At 38.4% G+C, this 22,159-nt stretch overlaps 1 protein-coding gene and 1 long non-coding RNA gene across 29 annotated transcripts in view; one reads left to right on the plus strand and one right to left on the minus strand.

Moving 5' to 3' along the window:
• Positions 1-22,159, plus strand: part of LOC131316921 (probable LRR receptor-like serine/threonine-protein kinase At1g07650) — a 137,499-nt gene that overhangs the window by 89,411 nt on the left and 25,929 nt on the right. For 7 of the 28 annotated variants that reach the window (XM_058346468.1, XM_058346474.1, XM_058346446.1 and 4 more), the window contains 22 exons: positions 276-338; positions 943-1,011; positions 1,100-1,171; positions 1,427-1,498; positions 1,604-1,678; positions 1,765-1,833; positions 1,920-1,991; positions 2,119-2,193; positions 2,282-2,353; positions 3,856-3,924; positions 5,152-5,217; positions 6,509-6,580; positions 6,713-6,748; positions 6,927-6,967; positions 7,277-7,653; positions 7,728-7,926; positions 9,534-9,674; positions 10,242-10,360; positions 10,498-10,708; positions 10,838-11,069; positions 11,793-11,943; positions 12,393-13,001. In XM_058346468.1, coding sequence (XP_058202451.1) covers positions 276-338; positions 943-1,011; positions 1,100-1,171; positions 1,427-1,498; positions 1,604-1,678; positions 1,765-1,833; positions 1,920-1,991; positions 2,119-2,193; positions 2,282-2,353; positions 3,856-3,924; positions 5,152-5,217; positions 6,509-6,580; positions 6,713-6,748; positions 6,927-6,967; positions 7,277-7,653; positions 7,728-7,926; positions 9,534-9,674; positions 10,242-10,360; positions 10,498-10,708; positions 10,838-11,069; positions 11,793-11,943; positions 12,393-12,761 — 2,722 coding nt within the window. In that variant the 3' untranslated portion in view covers positions 12,762-13,001. Of the gene's footprint in view, positions 1-275; positions 339-942; positions 1,012-1,099; positions 1,172-1,426; positions 1,499-1,603; positions 1,679-1,764; positions 1,834-1,919; positions 1,992-2,118; positions 2,194-2,281; positions 2,354-3,855; positions 3,925-5,151; positions 5,218-6,508; positions 6,581-6,712; positions 6,749-6,926; positions 6,968-7,276; positions 7,654-7,727; positions 7,927-9,533; positions 9,675-10,241; positions 10,361-10,497; positions 10,709-10,837; positions 11,070-11,792; positions 11,944-12,392; positions 13,002-22,159 lie in introns of those variants that run through there. The other 21 variants (XM_058346473.1, XM_058346447.1, XM_058346456.1 and 18 more) reach the window with 17 other exon arrangements.
• Positions 10,837-11,786, minus strand: LOC131316927 (uncharacterized). Its single transcript, XR_009197322.1, has 2 exons — positions 11,149-11,786; positions 10,837-11,099 (listed from the first exon to the last, which is right to left on the minus strand). It is a non-coding gene; the product is annotated as an uncharacterized LOC131316927 (long non-coding RNA).

The following is a 22,159-nucleotide window of genomic DNA, read 5'->3' on the forward strand; positions in this document are numbered from 1 at the left end:
TTCAACACCTATCCATCCTGGTATAGGCAGTTCCCCTTCCATGCATCGCCATCACATCTAACTCTTCTTAACCCTTTTTTTTTTTTTTTTGATTGGCAAAAAATGCTCTTCAGGGAAATCAAACGGGATAAATAATCAGGCCATAACACTATTTACGTGCAAGTAGATGATGGTTTAATCATCTTACCACTAACTATATGAATTAGATATACCATTGTTACATTTTGATATGTTAAAGTTTGGGCAGTCTAAACATTTCTTGCGAATCATGTCAGGGACCTAAGCTATAACAGGTTGGAAGGCAATGTACCAAATTTTGGGGCTGCCTTGCAATGGATGTAAGTAATGACAATTAGTATTTTTTTGATAAAAAGCAATGACATTAATTAGGGGCACAACTTTGCCCCCAGGTGACAATCAGGGGCAAAGTTGTCCAAATTTCTTAGCCTCGAGTACTTTCTAGTAAATTTGTGTTTTGTTGTGCCACTAGAAATGTCCTAGCATGTTGAATATAAACTCCCTCCTTTATATGACGATACATCATTGAAATTACATGTTGGAATGTAATTAGAACTCACCTATAATGTCGCTTACGTTAACAGAACCTCATATATCACTCGTACTAGTGAGTGGGAGAAATTGTGGGGCACTTGCATGTAGTATTGATCATCAAATAATAAGCTTTGCCCATTGGTGAAGGTGATCAAGAACATCCACTGAAATTACATGTACGTTCTTTTTTCTTCGAAAATAAGACTGGATAAATTGGCTTCCTACTATTCTGTCTTTTGGATCTTCCTGGTGTCCTACTGAAGTCAATAGCGAACTTATCCTACCTAATAATTCGGTGGGAATGATTCCAATTACCTAATTTACATAATCTTCCACGTCTATTGATTTTTTACCTCATCATTACGTTGAGAGTTCTGTCAATTGTTACAGTAATCTCAATTGCAACTTTCTCAGTGGTTCTTTTCCTCCTGAATGGACTTCTACCAAGTTGGAATTATTGTGAGTTATATAGGCATTTCCTTTTTATAGTAGCTGGTCAGGTGTAATACTGTCTGTTTCCTTAATAAGCAGAGTGAAACTGCTGTAGGACTTTGAGTGAGAACCGCTTATCAGGGACAATCCCAAAGTACTTGGGAAGGATTACCAGTCTCACCATTTTGTACGTACTCTCTCTCTCTCTCTCTCTCTCTCTCTCTCTCTCTCTCTCTCTCTCTCTCTCTCTCTCTCTCTCTCTCTCTCTCTCTCTCTCTCTCTCTCTCTCTCTCTCTCTCTTCTCTCTCTAAAAGCACGCTATTATATATATATTGTGTGTGTGGCGTATGTGTGTATAAGCTTTGGAAAGTAGCAAAAACTAATTGACATGTTGCATGGATAAAAATGTATTGTAATTTTGAAGGAAGTTGTTATTTTTCAGGAGCTTAGAAAGCAACATGTTTGAAGGAATTGTCCCAGCAGAGCTAGGGAATCTTGTCAACCTACAATATTTGTCAGTTATCTTTTGGATATAATTCAAATTTCTCTATCGAACTCTCGATTTCCAACCACCAAACTGTAAAGTTACTTTGGTTTTGACCCCCTGCGGGCCTTGCAGCAATCTTAATTCTAACAATCTCACTGGGGAGCTGCCAAAGGAATTATTAAACAACCTGACAAATTTGCGGGAAGCGTATGTTATGTATCGGCCATTAAATAATGTGCCCTATTCTTCAAGAGCTTGTCTTTTCTTTGTTTTTTACTCTTGGATTGATGCAGTAGGTTGAGCAGTAACAACTTCATAGGAAAGTTGCCCAGTTTCCAAAGTTGGGAACAACTTCAAATATTGTAAGTGTTCCTTCCTATTAAGCACACTCTTGGGAATGTTTCTGAAGTTGATCAATTTTAGTTAGTCTTCTCTATTGTCACTGCAGAGAGCTTGAAGCAAGTGGTTTTGAAGGGCCAATACCTCATAACATTTCTCTCTTGCGTAATTTAACTGAACTGTAAGTTCAGCCTTTCGGGTCATATATACTTCTAGGAATAAATAATTTGATTAACTCAAAATTGAAGCCTTTAAACCAAGGTAAATATCTTTGAAAGCACGCTATTGTTTATCGTATCTCTAAGCAGAAGGATTACAGACCTGAATGGAGGAGTGGCTTCAGATTTTCCGCCGCTGGAAAACATGACAGCAATGAAAAGGCTGTGAGTCATAACAACAATTGTAAAAATGGTCTCAAGTATGCTACTCTTCAACTCACCATCAACATCACTTGCACGAATTGTTTTGTAGGATGCTGAGGAGCTGTAATATATCCGGTTCAATACCTAGCTATCTAGGAAATTTTCCGAATTTAACAGAACTGTAAGTCTTCTACTCACTCGTTTTTACTGGAAATCCCAATCCTGTCTAATAATTTTCGATTCCACGGATGCCTGGGAAAATTTAGATTCTAACTAAAATGACTCACGAACTTGGAAATCCAAAATATATGTTACATGTCCTAACTGGTGGAACTAACTGAAAGAATCAAGTGCATGACTAACATAAAATTTGAAAACAATTTGGCCCTAAATGTTGAAGTTCGTGATTACGTCTGGGGGTTCGAATATGTGGGTAGCAACTTTGTGGATTTGATGCCATAGGTTAGGTCTGTAACCAATAAACAATGTAGTATATAAAAACAATGTAGCATTTATATGAGTGAATGGAACAAAAAGTCAACACTTGTTGAAATGCTAGTTGTGATCTCATTGGTAGCACCACATTTGAATCCTAAAGACCACATCACCACACAACTATAGGAATCAACTTATAAGCTCCCACATATGTAATCGTTGTGCAACATGAATGTTTTTCCTCAATTAGATAATTCTTTTTTTGTTTTTCTTTCATTTGTTTTCTTTTTCCCGCTTTCATTGGATGCTTCTCTATAAGGAGTATTGTAGCCGTCTTCATTTTTTGTCTCTTCCAATTTCATGTCAAGTGGTAGCTCCCCCTTTCCTAAGGACCTCTAGTAGATTTTCATGTTGTTTAGTACAAGGGTAGAACCATATATAGAAGTGGATTTTGTAGGATACCAACGTCAATATATTGGAAGCTAATCACATTTTAGTGTGCCACGTGACAATCTAATATGATCCGTGTAAGACACATAAAAGCACATAACTAAGTAAATACAAAACTTTGATATAAAAATGATTCAATAGGAAAACAGTGTCAATATAATCAAGTACAAGCAAGTATCACGGGTTCATCATAACGAGAACCATTAAATGGACAAAGCATAGACAATTAAACCTTAGAAAGCATGTCGATTCTGGTTTAAGCATAGATGCCATGAACTCATCCAACTCTTTTATGACAGGCCATGAAAATTGAACTAAAGTTCGGGGGAACCATCCTTATGTAAGTGTAAGATATTAGAAAAAAACATAGATTAAGAAAGAAGGAATATAAAAGCTATCTTCCTTGGTTCTAGTTTGGATAACGAGGATCTTGAGCCTTTGTTCTTACCTTTATTTTTTCAGATCTATATGCTCTTTCTCATGATCTGTGCAAGGAAATGCTACATATTTGCTTAGACCTTTAAATTTCAACACCTATTATAGGAACTGGTATAGGAAATGTTCTTCTTAACCTTTTTTCAAATTGGCAAAAAACACTCTTCCGGGAAATCAATCGAGATAAATAATCAGGTCAAAACACTATATGCGTGCAAGTAGATGATGGTTTAATCATCTAACCTGTAACTATATGAATTATATATACCAATGTTGCGACTTGTAACTACTTCATCCAATGCTTTTTACATTTCGATATGTTAATGTTTGGGTAGTCTAAACATTTCTTGTGACTCTTGTCAGGGATCTAACCTATAACAGGTTGGAAGGCAATATAACAAACCTTCAGGCTGCCGGCAAATTGCAATGGATGTAAGCAACGACAATTAGTATTTTTTTTTTTTTTATAAAAAGCAATGACACACAATTAGGGGCACAACTTTGCCCCCCATGACAATTATGGGCAAAGTTGTCCAAATTTCTTAGCGTCGAGTCCTTTCTCATAAATTTGTATTTTGTCGTGCCACTAGAAATGTCCTAGCATGTTGATTGGTCCACCATCTATCTCTAGTCTGAACATAAAATCCCTCCTTTATATGACGATACATCATCGAAATTACACCTTGGAATGTAATTAGAACTCACCCATAATGTCGCTTACATTAACAGACCCTCTGATATCACTTGTACTAGTGAGTGAGAGAAATTGTGGAGCACTTGCATGTAGTATTGATCACCAAACAGCAAGCTTTGCCCATTGGTGAAGGTGATCAAGAACATCCGCTGTAATTACATGTACGTTCTTTTTTCTTCAAAAATGAGACTGGATAAATTGGCTTCCTACTATTCCAACAGAGAGGGCAAGTCTCTTCTTCAAACGTTCCATCACCAGATCATCCGGGTTAGAACATCGATCCTTCGGCCAAAGATCACCATGTGCTGAAATGGCAGGATAGGAGGGTAAAACCAACTTGAAATGCAATGAGAGAAAAAATGAAGAAATTAAAAGAAAACTCTCTCAAAAAGAGGCACAAATTAAGTATTAAACTTGTTTGTCTCCCGACCAACATGCTTCCGATGCCTTGTGCACACCAAAAACCAGGGCGCACTCTATTTCCTAATAGATTATTTACCTAGCATCCTTACAGTTTCACCAAAATCCCACTTCGTTCCCTTCATTTTGCATTCTGATCGTCAATCCTTAAACTACGAGTCAAGTTGAAATATCCTTAAACTACAAGTCAAGTTGAAATATCGCTCTTCTTTCATGTGGCATCATCCATGAAGCATGGGTACTTAAACAAACATGTCGTACCCATATCGGATACGTTCTGGGTGCTGGTACTTCAGATGGTCCTTATGCACATGTTCCGGGTACACCAAATATATATACCCATACAACACCTATTTGGAATAGTTACTTTTAAAACTAAGAGAGAGTTAACTCAGTGGGACCATGGTCCTTATGCACATGTTCCGGGTACTTCAGATGGTCCTTATGCACATGTTCACTTTTTCATTCCATGTTCACTTTGTTAGATAGTAGCAACTTAATTTACTGTTTAACTCTGGAGACAATGTCGCTTATTGATTGATCAGATACCTAACAAGGAACTTTCTTACCGGGCCTATCGAAGATTGGATCACGTCCAGACCAGCCACCTAGTATGTTATTCATCCTAAATTCTGTGTCCATATATGTTGGCTTAATCTCACTACAAGAAAAACTGCATTGGGTGACGAATGAATATCGTCACAAATTGCTTGTTTTTCGTCACAAATAATATAGGTGACGAAAAAAAATTTGTCGACTAAAGGTTGTCGAGGATTCCTACCTGGTGACGAAATCTATTTTTTGTCACCTATAGTGTCTTTTGATGACGAAATATTTCGTCATCAAAAAGTGAATAATTTGTGACGAAATTTTTTTCCTCACTTATTGTGTTTTTTGACGACGAAATTTTTTGTCATAAATTATTCTTTTTGGCAACGAAAAAATTCGTCACTGATGAGTCTCATCGGTGACGAAAATTTTCGTTGCAAAAGACATTTTCATATGGGAAAAAAATCCTTCTTTCTTACTCTTGCTGGGTTTCGAACCCGAGTCACTTGAGTTTTTCGCGCAAGCTCTAACCAACTTCACCACACATACTTTTCAGTAAACTTTTGAAATATCTAATATATAACATATATGTTTAACATAAAAATATATTTCAAATGTAATTTTGAACCTTTAAACATTAAAATTAGTAATTTTGATAAACATGAAAGTTGTAGGCAATTGAGTTATTGTTCAAACCCAATTGGAATTATCTCAATCGGAGTTTTTAGTAAAGAGTTATGTTCGAAATACATTTAGTGACAAAGCGCAATTCATAAATTTCGTCACGAAAGATACCCATTTGATGACGAAATATATTTTTTGTCGCTGAAAGCGTTAAAATGGTGACGAAATTATTTTTCGTCACCAAAGTTAAGCATTTGGTGACAAAAAAAAATTCGTTACTAAATTGGTCTCATTTAGCGACAAAATATTTTTTTTTGTCACCAAATGATTATCTTTGGCAACAAAAAATAATTTCGTCATCTTTTTTTAAGCTTTTGGTGATGAAAAATATATTTCGTCTCCAAATGGGTACTTTTGGTGACGAAAATATTTTTTTCGTCGCTCAACAGGTATAATTGGTGACAAAATTATTTCGTCACGGAAATTGTCAAAACGGTGACGAATTTATTTTTTCGTCGCCAAATATACTCATTTAGTGACAAAATTAAATTTCGTCGCCACTTTTTCGTCACCAATTTTCATTTTTCTTGTAGTGTCTTCTGATCTTTTCTTCGTAATTAGTTGGGTGATACTACAATAGCGGCATTTCCCACATAAATGCATATGCCTACATATCGAATCCCCATATTCTTCTTTTTTTTTCATCAAGCGTCACATGGTTTTATGCAGCCAAACAGATCTTTCCTATAATAACTTTTCTGAGGTCGTTGATAGCGCAACAACTTGTAATATAGATACCCTGTAAGTCCTCCAATGGGAACAACTCGTAATTTGTTCTTCTTTTTCCTTACTGAGAGTATCTGCATTTCATCTCTATAGTAATTTGTTCTTCTTTTTCCTTACTTTCTTCTGTTTTTTACCCTGTCACATTAGTAACTTGTTCAGAAGCTTCTCCAATGGGAACAACTCGTAAGTTTCTAACTCTCAGTGGAACTGCATTTCAGTGTCCTATATTTTATTAGCACTAGTGATCTCTTCCCTTCCCTTCCCTTCTCTCTCTCCCCCTCTCTCCTTCCTCCTATTTATTCTCTCACTGTTTTGAATACTGTTGCTTCTTTTCTTTTCTTAATTTACGGGATGGACCCAGGGACTTTGCTGAGTGCTTGAAGGACACTCCTTGTACAGAGAGTAAGTATATGTTGAAACTGTCTTTTTTATCTCCCGATGATGGACAAATCCATTGGGTACAAGTATTTCCCACTTTCCTGGTTCTGTGGTTGTGCTTCTTAGTTTGCCACTGAGCTAGCCCACTGGTTCATAACTCTATGCCATAGCTCATTTTATGTACTTATTCAATCCCCCCTTGTTGATATGGAACTTTGTGGCAACTACTTCTGTTTGATCCTTCATGTTGTAAAGGACATTTAAGTACATGAAACATACTTTTAAGTGTATCTTTTTTCTCCCTCTTATATGACAGCGTTTTTCTTTGTTAAGGTCGGTATTCACTGCACATAAATTGTGGTGGAGAAAAAGTCATTATTGGAAAAACTACATATGAAGCTGATGAATTCCGAGGAGACGCAGCGAACTTTATGCACCGAGTTTTGTATTGGGGTTTTAGTAGCACCGGACGTGTCTGGGACAACAAAACAACTGAGTACATAGCCAAAAATGTGTCTGTCCTCAACATGAATTACTCTCAATTGTACATAACAGCTCGCCTCTCTCCTCTCTCTCTCACTTATTATGGCCGTTGCTTAGCAAATGGGATCTATACTGTGACCCTTCATTTTGCTGAGATAATTTTCAGAGATACTAGTACTGCATCCTATCAGAGTCTTGGAAGAAGACTGTTTGATATTTATATCCAGGTAGCTAATATCAGCGTACGTGCGCTTTTGTACAAGTTACAACTGTATTATATTGGCTGCTTTGTTACGTACAGGATAAACTAGCTTGGAAGGATTTTGATATTGCAACTGCTGCAGAAGGGGTTGACAAGGCAAAGATTCTAAACTTTAGCAACGTAGCTGTGACGAAACATACTGTAGAGATTCGCTTTTATTGGGCTGGAAAAGGGACAAGGTCTATTCCTACGAGAGGAACTTATGGCCCTCTTATATCAGCTATTTCTGTTGTATCTAGTAAGTCATCTTCTGTTTAGGCTTTCTGTATTTGTTTGTCAATCGTGAAGTATTGTGCCGCCCACCTCATTATCTTTATGCCCTCTAGTACTCTTTTGCTCAATACATTAATACCATGGTAAATTGTTGGCCAAAATCTTAAAACTTTTAGAACAACTAGTGATCATCACGGTACCAAGGGAGGTCATGGACACTCCCAAAGTGTCCATTACACTAAGATAGAAAAAGTTTAACTCAAATGGGATAGCTAATTGGGTTGCCCAAGCCATGCATGAGAACAATTTATCAAAAAAGGGGACCCAGAGAGAGAGAGAGAGAGTCCAGTAGTGGCATCAATGTTTATACCAGATCTCGAATCCCAACCTTCTCTTCAAGAACAGGTTCTTCCATTTCAAGAACTGTTTAGGGATCGACTTCTGCACTAGTTTTGATTCATTCGGTCACTCTTTTAATTGATTTCATTTTCTGTGCATTCGGTTGAAGAAGCACAAAGGAGTCAACAGGATGCAAAGGAGATGGACAGTGGGTTGTGATTTCTAGATCTATTCTGGACCATGGTGGAGTCGGGCAGAGAGGGTTTTGTTGTTTGGGAGGATATTGTTGGGGAAGATAATGGAGAAGGGTAGTGTGGTCATCTTACACCAAAATCTATCTTTATTTTAATTTTTTTTCTTTCCCTCTCTCAAAATAGGCGTGTGTTTTACACCTTCTGTTAGTTTGGAAGGAAAATATAACGATAGCACTTTAGTCCAAAACTATAGGGAGGTGAACTGGTCATTAGGAAAACACAGGGGGGTCATCTACCAAAGTAACAACCCTGGAAAGTAATCTATACTTTGCCCTTAAGACTAAATAGATTCTATACCTGTTATTTTTCTAATTAATATAGTTTGGTACTATGGTTGTAACTTTTTACATAGACTTCTTGGCCACCTTGACAGCCAAATCCGGGCTTCGTACGTCCTTGATCACGTATCGGATTGGACAACAGATCACAATAAGTTTCTCTACCAATCCAATAAGTACATGATTTCATTGCTTTTGGCCATAGTTTAAGAACATATGTAACAAATTTACCCCTTTCACTAATAGGTTAATGCCTTAACCTTTTATTTTTGTTCTATTATTTACTAGACTTGCGGATGCTTGATGCAATGAAGTCGTAAACTTATTCCTGACTCTTGATTATTCTCTTACTAGTTAATGTCTTCGAGCTGTCAAACAAATTCTTGTTTGAAGTATTTGATCCTTGTAGCTATGGACAAAAGATGTGGAATAGTAGCAATTTAAAATAATGTGTTTAGTGTAATAACATATATCAACCTAGCACTGTTGCTCACATAGGACCCCCTCTTGCACGTGGATACACAAACATACTCAACTAAACATGTGCAGTGTCCACAAATGAACACCGAAGAGATCTGCACAACAATTGGAACAAAGTCAAAAAACAGAGATAGCGAGTGTGGACAGATGCCTCCATGAACCAGAGCTTAATACCACTTGAGAACACTAATCATCTTAAAAGCTTAAACTCATAGGAAATGGGCCTACAATGTATATCAAGCTAATGCATTTCTCTTTCCTTTTTTTTAAATATTTTGTAGATTTCAAGCCTCCTTCCAATCAGAGAAAGAAGATATTCACCATAACTGGAGCTGTAGCTTCTGCATTATGCCTCACATTGGCAATTCTCTTCATAGTTTGGTGGAAAACTCGTCCTCCAAGCAGTAGTTCAAGAGAACACGGTGGCTTATTACTTTCTCGATAAATAATGTTTTTATTTTGAATTGCTACGGTGAAGTATCTGTATGTGTGCACGTAAATCTATTTCATCTGTTGCAGACTTGCAGGATATAGGAATGACATATAAAACCATAAGGTTGATGTTCTAGTTTTTTATCAACATGTTGATCCTCATACAGGAAACCAGAAGTTACTAGTTAAAGGCTACAACTATTGCCAAATTAATCCTGTTATGGCATGATCTTGTTCGACAGATAATCTCTCTCCAATACTGACGATATCTAGGGCAACAAAAGACAATACTGAACCTTATGTCAAGTTGGTATTGTTTGCAGCTATTGGAAGATTAGAACAACATATTTTCACTTGTTCAATCTTTTCTGCAACCAAACTGAGCAGCACTATTTTTCTCTTTGCATTTTGGGTCTTGTTCTTTACATTTGTCAGATTTCTAGAATATCACCAATGCTCCGACCTGAGCTGTGCAACAACGAGATCCATCTTTTGTGGAAAATCAAATTTAATGCATTGATGATGTAGTTAAATAACTCGACTTCTTTTTTCTGCAGATCTACGAGGATTGGATTTGCAAACTGGTTTATTTACCTACAGACAAATTAAAGCTGCAACTAATGACTTTGATATCGACAACAAAATTGGGGAAGGTGGTTTTGGATCTGTCTATAAGGTACATCTCAATCAATCAATTTTTTTTTTCCTTGTTACTCTTAGTTTTTTATTCAATTTCTATGGTGCTGTAGAATGCATCGACATGTCAATCCCATGTTGGAGGTTACTAAAATCATGTGCTATTTTTCAATGCAGGGTATATTATTAGATGGTAGTGTTATTGCAGTTAAGCAGCTTTCTTCCAAATCAAAGCAAGGAAATCGTGAATTTGTTAACGAGATTGGCATGATCTCTGGTTTACAGCATCCAAACCTAGTAAGATTGTATGGATGTTGTGTTGAAAGGAATCAGCTTCTGCTGGTGTATGAATACATGGAAAATAACAGTCTTGCCCGGGCTTTGTTTGGTAATTTAATGTGTTCAGTCAATTGCGTGCATTCTAAAAGCTAAAATTTGGATTAGTATGCAAACATTCTTACCTCAATTGCCATTTATTAATAAGCTCGATATTCTTTTTGCTTATTCCTTTGTCAAGGGGAATGCACGTTGAATTTGGACTGGCCTACCAGGCTAAGGATTTGTCTTGGCATAGCAAGAGGTTTGGCATTTCTTCACGAGGAATCAAGACTGAAAATTGTTCACAGAGACATCAAGGCTACCAATGTACTACTTGATGGGGACCTTAACCCTAAGATCTCTGACTTTGGTTTGGCTAAGCTTTCTGAAGATGACAATACCCATATTAGCACCAGGATTGCTGGAACAATGTAAGCTACCGATTTTCTCCTGTATAAATCCTATCACTGTGCCATGCTTAAGAACCAAGTAGTTTGTGTATCAAAAGACGCCACCTTGGAACAGGCTCTCATGCCATTACCTTAATCATTCTTCATTTTGCATCCGATATTTGATGATGCCAAACTGTCATTAATGTTGGATTGGTGCCCCCAAAATGACCAAACAGGGCAACCACTGAATTTTGTTCTCATATAACTCATTAGTATTCTGTATTTCCATTTCGAATGAAAGGCAGGTCAAATATATAGCTATCCAAAAACAATTAGTAGAAAGACAATTCCTCGGAGTTTAGTCAACTTGGAAAGTTCCTTGAATAATTCTTGATTGTGGAGGAGGGATGTGCTTTGCAGTTAGACTGTACGGCGTTATCGTAGTACATGTATACAATGGAACAAAATCAGAGCGCAGAACCCAAATTAAGAACAGGGTGGCTCATCATACTGGTATTCCACGTCAAACCTCCACTAGGCAGCTACATTGATGCCTTTTCTTGGTTACAAGCCCATGCTAAGTGACCCGATTTCATTATGTGACTTTTTTGCTTCCGACAATTACAGTGTAGTGGTTTAGCTATGGTGATTCCAACAAACAAGTCATCTCGATCACCTTGAAGAAAATTTCTCGAATGCTTGAACATTCTACGAAGCTCATGCTGTTAAATTAGACTTGAAATTATTAATTTTGTTGTGCAGAGGGTACATGGCACCGGAATATGCGTTATGGGGTTATTTAACCAACAAGGCAGATGTTTACAGCTTTGGGGTTGTTGCATTGGAAATTGTTGCAGGGAGGGACAATATGAAATATCGTCCTAATGAAAATTATGTTTGCCTACTTGATTGGGTAAGTGTTTGGTTCCTCATTGAACTCGTTTTAACATTGTTTCTTGCTTTAGTACCTATACATTTCATCGTAATTGGCCAGCTTTGATCCAAATTTGCATGGATTTGTGCTACTTGGATTTGGTCTCGTAAGGGAGACTTGGGGGTGACTGCGAGTGCTTTTTTTTAACAAGGCCACAAAATTTTGGTTTGTTGTTTCTATGGAATTACGTATATTAAGGATTACTGATCTTGCAATAAAACTGGAAATTTAGTATGACATATCTTGAAGTTAGTTAAGAGGCTCATTAAGTAAATTAATTGGGCTCAGTTCGTTGAAGGCTCGGCTGCTAACGAGCCGAGCTCGAGCTCAAGTTTTCAGCCTCATTTGGTAAAGGGGACGAGCTCGAACACTACTACAACGTACGTTGTCACTTTCTCATGTCAATCTCATTCTCGTATTTGTTTCAGGCACTTGTTTTACGACAACAAGGATGTTTGATGGATCTGGTGGATCCCAAGCTGGGTTCTGATTTCAACAAGGAAGAGGCAATGAGAATGACTAAGGTGGCATTGGTATGCACTAATCCGTCTCCAGCACTTAGGCCTACCATGTCTGCTGTGGTAAGCATGCTTGAAGGTAAACTCGGGATTGAAGAACTAGACACCGATCCGCGTATCTATGGCGATGACTTCCGGTTCATAGCTCTCAGAGACAAGTATGATGAGCTGCAGCACCAGACTTCAACCGAAGCTGAGACCCTGATGGATCACACGGTAACTAGTTCTTCCTCTACATCTGCCCAGGATCTTTATCCGAGGAATCTTTATTCTCTGTAACGCTGCCAGTACAAGGATGTATGAGAAGCAAAATATGGTAAGGTACTTAATAGCCTTTTCACTTGTACAAGCGATGTAAATCAAAACACGCGTATTCCTGATTCCAATTCACGTTCTTAAAAGATTGGACTGGTTTTTCACTTGTTGGCTGTTAAACTTTTGTTTGTATATTTTCTAGTGAGTGCTTCTAGAGGTTCATCAAATAGTGCAATAACTGTGCTATGAAGTCTTCATCTTCAACTTTCTCTGATAAATTTGGTGCAAATAGTTTAATATCTTCTTTTCCTGATGTTTTTCTGTCAGAAAACTTCCGAGTCACATGATGAGAGATGAAAACACGGTTAGAGCTAGGGTCAAAACATTTATATGCACTTTGAGTGAGTGAGTAACCGCGAAAAATACATGGACGAGATCGCAGTTCAAGTTTATTTTTCGTGTAAGGACGAAGCCAAGGATAACACAAGCAACCAAAAATTCGTAGTTTAGAGTAATTGGGGGAGTCACCAAAGAGGGCGGCGAATGGAGACATGTTGGAAAGAATTGGTGTGGAAAGCCGATTTATGAGATAAACAGCAGTTTGAAGTGCATGAGACCAAAAAGATAGCGGCATCAACGCTTAGTGCATGAGGGTCAAACTAGTTTCAACAATATGTCGATGACACCGCTCGGCCGAGCCATTATGTTGTGGCGTATATGGTGGGGTGGTTAAGTGGGAAATACCAAGCGAGGCCAAAAAAGTGATGAAGTTTTTCATACTCTCCTCCACTGTCGGAATAAACAAACACAATTTATGTTTTAAAATAATTTTCAACAAGAGCCTTGAATTTGAGAAACAAAGTAAACATCTCAGATTTATATTGGAGGGGATAAAACCATGTATACTTTGTGAAATGATCGACAAAAATGACATAAAACTTAAAACCATCAATGGATTCAACTGGAGACGGACCCCAAACATCTGTGTAAATGAGATCAAGAGGACCGCAATTCTTGAGAGATGAAACGTTGAACGGTAGCCGGTGGCTTTTATTACATTGACATGAGTTACATGAACTAAAATTATTTGAATCAGATGACAATGGCAGAGAAAAGGTCTTGATAAGATGTTGAGAAGTTCGAGTGGAGGGATGTCCCAAACCTTTGTGCCAATCATGCAAGGCAGCCTTAACACCGATCATGGCAAACGGTTTTATTGGGGAGAAATGCACAGACTTTGGCCACTCATACACATCGTTTTTATTCGGGCCGCAAATAAGAGTCTCCCTTGTGCGCAAATCCTTCACAGAAAAATGAGATGGAAAAAATTCAGCAAAAGTTTGATTAGTTTTGCAAATTTGAGAAACAGAAATCAAATTTTTTTTCATGGAAGGAACGCACAAGACATTGGATAAGGAAAAAGGAAGGGATGAAGTGGGGAGCTTAGTGGAACCCGTGTGGGTGATATTCAAACCTGAACCATCACCAATGATAATATCATCAGGGCCATCATATTCGGAATGGATAGACAAATTGCCGAGATCCGTAGTAACATGGTGGGAGGCAGCGGAGTCAATAAGCCAATTTTGGGCTGAGGAGCGGTTAGTAGTAGTGCAGTTTACAATGGGATCCTGAGAGGAGAGCAACCGCGCACGGGGGCACCGTTTCGCGGTGTGACCTTGTTGATCACAAAGTTGACAAAACCCTTTGTAGCCTTGGCCTGGTGATTGGCCAGGGCGACAACTGTGATTGGGATTGGACCCATGATAATTACAGGCCAGAACATGTTGCTAGCGAGGTTGTTAACCAATGCGGTTTGGTAGGATTGCGATTGTTGGTAGGACTGCAAGACTGGGAAAAATTATTGGTGCGGTGAGTGGAGTGAGCACTGATCACCGGAGAGGCACTCGGGATTGCCTTTTGTTGAAGGAAAGTTTCATAGTCCACAAGTTTGTCGTGGAGTTCCTTAAAGGAAATGTCCGTGTCACGAGTACGAAGGGGCCCTGCAATGTCATTGAATTCCTCGCCAATGCCATTGAGAATGCAAAGGACAAGGTCATCGGCAAGAACAGGTGCGTCGATGAGAGCCAACTCATCGGAAATCGTTTTTATAGTCTGCAAGCACTCGCTTACTGGCTTTGAGTCACGAGGTTTGTAAAGACGATCCTTGAGACTCATTACACAACAGCGAGAGCGATTGGCATAAAGTTTGGAGAGTTTAGTCCAAGCTTCAGGCGAGGTTATGGCAGAAGCAAGCACAGGAGTCACTTGTTCCGAAACAGAGGCAAGAATGGCGTGCAACAAGAGTTGATCCTGGCGCCGCCAAAATGTATAGGCGGGGTTGTGGGCTTGAAGTACTTTTTGCGGTGGGCATGAATGAGAGCCATCAACATAGCCCATAAGGTCATACCCGATGAGAAGGGCATTGAATTGCACATGCCCAGAGAGGTAGTTCGTCGGGGAGAGTTTAAGAGGAAGTTGGGCAGCGGCATTAGTGGAGATCAAAACGGGGTTGGAAGCTATGGATGGAATGGAAACAACCGAGGTTGCTGGAGGGATATCTGAAGATACGCTACGTCAGGACCGTGAGGGATACCATACACACAAACTACACAGTGATTTCAGAGAAAAAACTCCCTTTGATTATATATTCACACAATATACAATAAAGATGAAAAAACTCTCCGGGAACCACACGCCGGTTCCTCTCTCCGGGAGGCCACAAACTGCCCCCCCCCCCCCCCCCGCCCCCCCCCCCCACACGCTCGCCTCACCCTCTCACTCTCATTATGTCACACACTAACCCTAATAGGATTTACAACTATATATAAGAGCATTCCCAATGGGGATGGATAGTTATTTTAGATGTAAAAAGTGGTTAAAAGTTAGTTGGATATAAAATAGAACCCACCCCTTTTCAATGGTGAGATGTAAAAAATGGATGGATAATTAACTAACTTACCCTCTTCCTTAATTTTTCCCAACTTTCTTAACCCTAATTTGAGTACTACTTCCGTTGAAAAATAATTTTGGTATCCGGTAATCGAGGACTTAAAAAAAAATTATTCCAAAAAAAAAAAATACTTTCGTCCCAATTAATCGGGTCTTGACTAACGCACAAGTAAGCATTACAAATTGCTTCATCTTGATCGGAGTTGAACGATTTTCCTCTCGCACCGCTTAGCATTTCAAACCTCGCCTTCAAATAAGGTTGAGAAAAACCCCAAGCGTAGGGCTAGGTCGTCGGTAGCATAATAAACCGGTAAGACCAGGATCGTACCACAGGGAATTCGAAGATAGCTTAATCGGATTGAAGGTTTTATAAGGTGGTTTGTGGCGTTTAAGACGGGCAACTTGGTTTTGCTTTGAAAGGTGGAAAGGCTAAAGCTACAGATTAGAAGAGAGCTTTATAAACTAAAAGAGGCAAGTGTAGGGATCGTCTAACCCTTGACTTAAGCCCTTGCCGATTCTCGATTATAACTTAGGCGAGAGTCACGATCGCGTGCTCACGCCCGGAGGATTTAACTTTAACGACTACGTTTATCAAAAGATGTGATTAAACGGAAGTGAACCAACTTGTTTTTAACATTTATCGAACACAAAAGAGGCCAGGAGCCCTCGATAAGCTGCTTGCCAAGACCGCTTGACTAAACATCTTACCAAGGAGTTAACACCCCTTGTTTAAACCAAAAATGCAAATTAAGCTCTATTCCGAAAATCATGATTTTAAGCTCGAGGACTTGAGAACCAAGTAACCACCTAAGTACTCAGGAAAGATTACCCCGAGACTTAGCCTATCGACTACTCACACATAGCTAAAGCATAAAAGAAAGCATAAAACGAGACATGATTTTTAACCGATAAAAACGAAAACAAACTTGATATTATAAAGGATCCAAGTCGTACGAACAACTTTAATTAACGAGAAATTAACAAACGAGAATAAATTTACTTGAGTTCTAAGGAAAATACACTTGAAAAAGCTTAAAGAGCTTTAATGGAGGAAACACTAAAGTTAATAATGTGCTAGCTACCAAAAGAGAGAGATGAAGCCCCTATTTATACACAATGGGTTTCTCTCTCATCAAATATCTAAGAAACATACTATTAAAGGCAAGTATTCCATAAATGGAAAGTCCAAAAAGTAACAAAATATCTGGCCGAAAGCTCCCCGTATCGATACAAATTATGCAAAGTATCGATACCACAACGTTATCCTGAATTGGCCATTTCCTATGTAACACACCCGTATCGATACGATTTAAGGCCGTATCGATACGGAACAACCTGACTTCCCATTTAACCAACGCGTATCGATACGGAATATGGGCGTATCAATACGCAGAGCTTATCTTCAGAATTGAAAGCCAGCCTCCCTAGCTTGACACCCGACGCCTCAACAACTTGCCTAACGCCTCACGCCTTCGCTCTTGGGCCTTCCTGGCAGAAGTACCACTGGGCGCGGATACTTGAACTTTCTTGGGAATTAGGCTCGTGATCAAAATACGTCTTTTAAGGGCATTTTACCTGAAACACTTAACAAACTACCTTACGAGTAAAATCATATAAAAACGACGATAATAAATGAAAATGCCACAAGCTAGGAAACTTTTAGCACCACGATCTTACAATCTTAGGTGCTAATCACGCACTACGACTTCCCTTTGCCATAATTGATACACTATTTTTTTTGGAAGGTGTTTGTGAAAAAGGGAGAAAAATTTTGTTGTGTAAAATTCAATTCAAAACAGACATTTATAGGTAGAAAAAAAAAATACCGTTGGTGTCATTTTGTGATCCATTGGCTAAGCCAACAGTCGGATCCTCATAATAATAATAAAAAAAAAACCCCAACGGTCGGATCAAAACAAACCCAACTTTACTCTTTCTTTGTTTTGTTTTTTTTCTCTTTCTCCCTCTCTATACGAACAGATGAGAAGAAAGATCCAGCCCTGAACCCAATTACTTTACTCTCTCTCTCTCCTTCTACAGATCACCATCACCGTCTCTATCTCTTCTCTGGTTCTACGACCAGGCTGTCTCTCTCTCTCTAGTTCGTAGAACCCAGCCCCTCTATCTCTCTCTCTCTCTCTCTCTCTCTCTCTCTCTCTCTCTCTCTCTCTCTCTCTCTCTCTCTCTCTCTCTCTCTCTCTCTCTATGAACCGAAGGGAAATCACAGCCGAAAGGGCACAGCAGCCGAGGGTTTCAGAAAGGCACAGCCGGCTGCATGCATCAGCACCGTCCATGGATCGTCAAGAATCGGGGTTGGAGACGGTGATCTCCGGATTCTGGCGAGTTCTATCAGATTCCGGCATGTTCTTTCAATTTCCAACGAAATCAGGGAACCTCCGGCTGTCCAAAATTCTGGTAGAATCAGTTGGGTGATGACCTGTTAATTATAGCTGTAGTCAAATGGGGATGGATATATCCATCCCCTTTTCCATCTCAGCCATTTTACATCTCCGAAATTGTTATTTTACATCCCCATTAGAGCAAGTTTTTTTTAACATCTAGGTTGTATTATAACTATAGCGCCTGGTTTACATCCCCATTGGGGATGCTCTAAGGGACTCCAATGGTAAATACACTCAACACCCAACACTAAGGGTGTTACACAAAATAACCCACCACTATGGGTGGACCTCAACAATCACCCCCTCCACCCAGAGTGGGTAATCGTTGCATCCGTCCAGCTTCTCTAGCAAAGTGCCTGTGTCACTCCAAGTCTAGCTGCCAGCACCCCCTCACTGAAGTAGTCATGCTTGACTAAAAGTCCCCTTTCAAGACTAGATCTTCCGAGGCTAAACCCGCAGCGTTGTCCGGCTGCAATACCAACATCTCCGCCGATATTTAGCACCCCCTCAATAGAGTGCTCGCACCCCTTGACCGAAGTGCCCGCATCCTTACCAGGATGCAATCCGTGACTTCATCTCTCCTTCTCATGCGGCCGCATACCATGGAGAAAATTCAATCACAAAATCCACAAAGGAAGAGATCCCAGCGATGCATCGTCTGGTCTCCATCTCCATTCCTTTGTCCGGAGCTCCCGTGAATATCTCCCAAACAACCAGTTGCCTGCCTTCTTCAGACTATTCCACACACAATCTAATTCGGTAACCGACACTCCTATACATCTCAGGTCATGACTCTTCATACTGTAGTGTCCTTCCTGTGTGTCTCTACAACTGTTGCTTCTCTTGTTCACCATCACAGAAAACCAATACTGCTTGTCCCGTACCAAACATCAGCTTCGGTAAGACCCGCAAAAGACACTAATCCGAGCAATTGGATGTTTTTTTTTTTTGGTTAGTCCAAGCAATTGTTACGAGTGTTGTTTAGAATCGCTAGATATCGTTGCATAAAAAAATAAAATAAAAAAAGAACCATCAACCAGTTTGCGTTACCAGAAACAACCAGTTTGCATTACAGGAAAACTCTAAGGCCATCCACTGTGGTATAATCAGAAAAGGATAATCAAAAATTGACACATCAACTTTTGATTATTCACTTAAGAGGTTGTTAAGCTTCACAATGGTCACTTTTAATCCATAACCAAAATAATTATTCACTTAAGAGGTTGTTAAGGTTAACAATGTTGAGCTTCACAATGGTCACTTTTAATCCATAACCATAATAAGAGGTTCATTACAATTTCACTCTCTCTCTCTCCCCCTCTATTTCCCGCCATTCACTTCCCTCCAATTAAGGTTTTTTTTTTGGGCAAAAATATATCGATTCTCTCTTTTAATTTTGGGGGAAAATCAGTGACTTTCTTCCATCCTATTATGATTTTTTTTTTGGGAAAAAAAATAGAAACGGAAAAGAAGAGTGAAATACCTTAATCCGGCGACGATAAGTTGATTAATTGTAGATGATCGAGATATATGAGCTTCACTTTTGGAGGGAAAGAAAGAGAGATAGTTCGTGAATGAAGTGAAAAAGATATAGAGTATGCGAAGAAAAGAAGAAGAAAATACCAGTTAAAACACATGTGTATACAAATTTTGGAACTCGCTAACTTATGTGATGTGGGGTCCATAAATTTTGATTATTAAAAAATGTTGCTAGTTTTGGTTATTCAAAATCTAAAATTTGATTATTTCTAAGCATGTTGCTAAGTTTGATTATACCATTATATGTCATTTTTTGCATCAACATTGTTAACTTTAAAAACAATTGGCTTTTGATTATATCACTGTAGATGGCCTAATGCATTAGATAAAACATAACATTTCAAGGTTCAGGGCGTAATATCAGTTTCTGCATTACAGGAAAATGCAACTCATCAGTACAGATTCAAGATTCCAAAATAAGAGAATAGTTATTCACGGCTTCGCACAATCTCAGTCGTCCATTTCGGCAATCTATGGTCTAGATATTAAAAAAACTATTTGCTAGAATAGTTAACTATTCTAGCGAATGGTTTTTTTAAAATCTGAACCATCCAAAATACTTTTGGATGCGTGCGATTGAGCGCGGTAAACTTTATTTACGGGTTGCTAGGTAAAGAAGTTTTTATCTTCCAAAATCAAGTGCATTCCATTAAACATTTAAAATACAAAACAGAAGGGTGTAGGGCCCATCAAAAGACAAATTGTTGCAATTGCTATTATTGAATTAATCTAATGGTTGTGGTTCCCCATCAAAAGACAAGGGTTTCTTTATTTTAGTACCCCTACTTTGACTGTAATACCCTTCTAGAGATTACACGTTTCCCATTCTCACTCTCTTTTTTGTGTTTTTTTTTTTTGCTGAGGACGAAAAGGTAACTCTGTTGTCGGAAAACATTCTTATGCCCCTTCTTTCTCTTTTCTTTTAAGGTCTCATTCTACTTTCTCAAATAAGTATTTAAATAATAAGAACCTATTTTTAAGTTTAAAAATAATGGACTTACGAAAATAATTTTTTAATTTTTTTGATAAGGTTTGATAGATCTCATCAAAATCTATCAAACAAAATTCATATTGCATATTTTTTTATTTCAATAAGCCTATTATTTTTTAGCTTGAAAATTGTTAATAAGTAGTATTTATTTTTTAAAGGGAATCCGGAACACACCCCTTCTCTTTCTTCCATTGTTGTTTTTCTGTACTATGGCCCCAATATTGTTGCTTTCCCCTTTGCTTGGGTTGTTGGATGGTGTAAACAACCAAATTTGCTATTTTCTGCATATGATACACACCCAAATAAAGGGTGTGTATTGTAGCACTTCCCTTTGTTTGAATGTGATTTCATTGTTCTTTTATTGCTGGGGGATTAGAACATGGCCCCTTCCCAATTTTGGTATAAATGTTTTTTTTTTTTTTCCCCTTTCCCCTTTCATTAGTTCTAATACTCTTCTTTTTCCAGTTTGTGCGGTTTGCAATTTGGCATATAAGTTGCAGAACTGGTCTTGAGTTAAAGCTTGTGTTGCGGCTGTTTTAGGTCTTCAAAATTTTTGGAACACCTTTTTTGGAGCCGTAAATCTCTGTTTTTTTAATTTTGGCCCCCTACTCTTTTACCCATTATAACAAAAGAGTCTCGTCTTTTATTTTTGCTTTAAGCTCCTTAAAAATCAGGGCCAATTCTGGTGAGTTGTAAGCATGCAAATGTACAAAAATGTAAAAGAAAAAGTACGACTTGGCCAAAACCCCTATTACTCAAACATGCAATGACCCATCGTTTGAGATAAGTCATGTGAGTTGTAAAATATTGGCTTTACTATTTTGGGTTCCCATCTCTTTTAATAGTATAGTTGTATGAAGGGGAAGTGATGGATTCGGAATATTGAAGCTGAGTTCTCTGGTTGTATTTGGTGGTTTTGTATTTTGTTATTGTCTTCTTCATAGAAATTGAAAAGGATGATTTTGATAACTGAGTTCTTTGTACCATGTAAATTTTTTACCTGGTATTTACTTGGATCCCACAAGCAAATTGATACTTCTTTGTTGATGATATTTCATAAGTAATTTTAGCTACCTAAAAATTTTAGTCAGGGGATGTCTTTCGTGCCACCAAAAAGTAGATCACACACTACACACTAATGAATCGATTTACTACACACTAATTCAAAAGGTAATTCCAATCGGGGTGGGTAGTGCCATAGGCACAGGCAATTCGCTAATCTATAATATAAAACAGATTGGTGTGGGGTCTACAAAAAGACAAGTTGTTACAATAGTTATGATTCATTTGATCCAAGGGTTGTTGAGGCTCGTTCTCCTTCTTTTAGTAAATCGCTCACCCTCTTAGCAAATATTACACAATTGCCATCCCATTAATTGTCTCCATCTCATGCCTTCACTTGTACCCAATTTCAAATTTCAAATCCACCTTACACCAACAATTTTTGACCACCAGAAAATATTTGCTAAAGGAAAAAAAAATCCACCTTACGGCTGCTTTGGAATTTGGGATTTGGCAACCGTAGGTGTTAGGATTAT

This window comes from Rhododendron vialii, chromosome 2a, assembly GCF_030253575.1.
Source record: "Rhododendron vialii isolate Sample 1 chromosome 2a, ASM3025357v1".
In the NCBI taxonomy this organism is placed as follows: domain Eukaryota; kingdom Viridiplantae; phylum Streptophyta; class Magnoliopsida; order Ericales; family Ericaceae; genus Rhododendron; species Rhododendron vialii.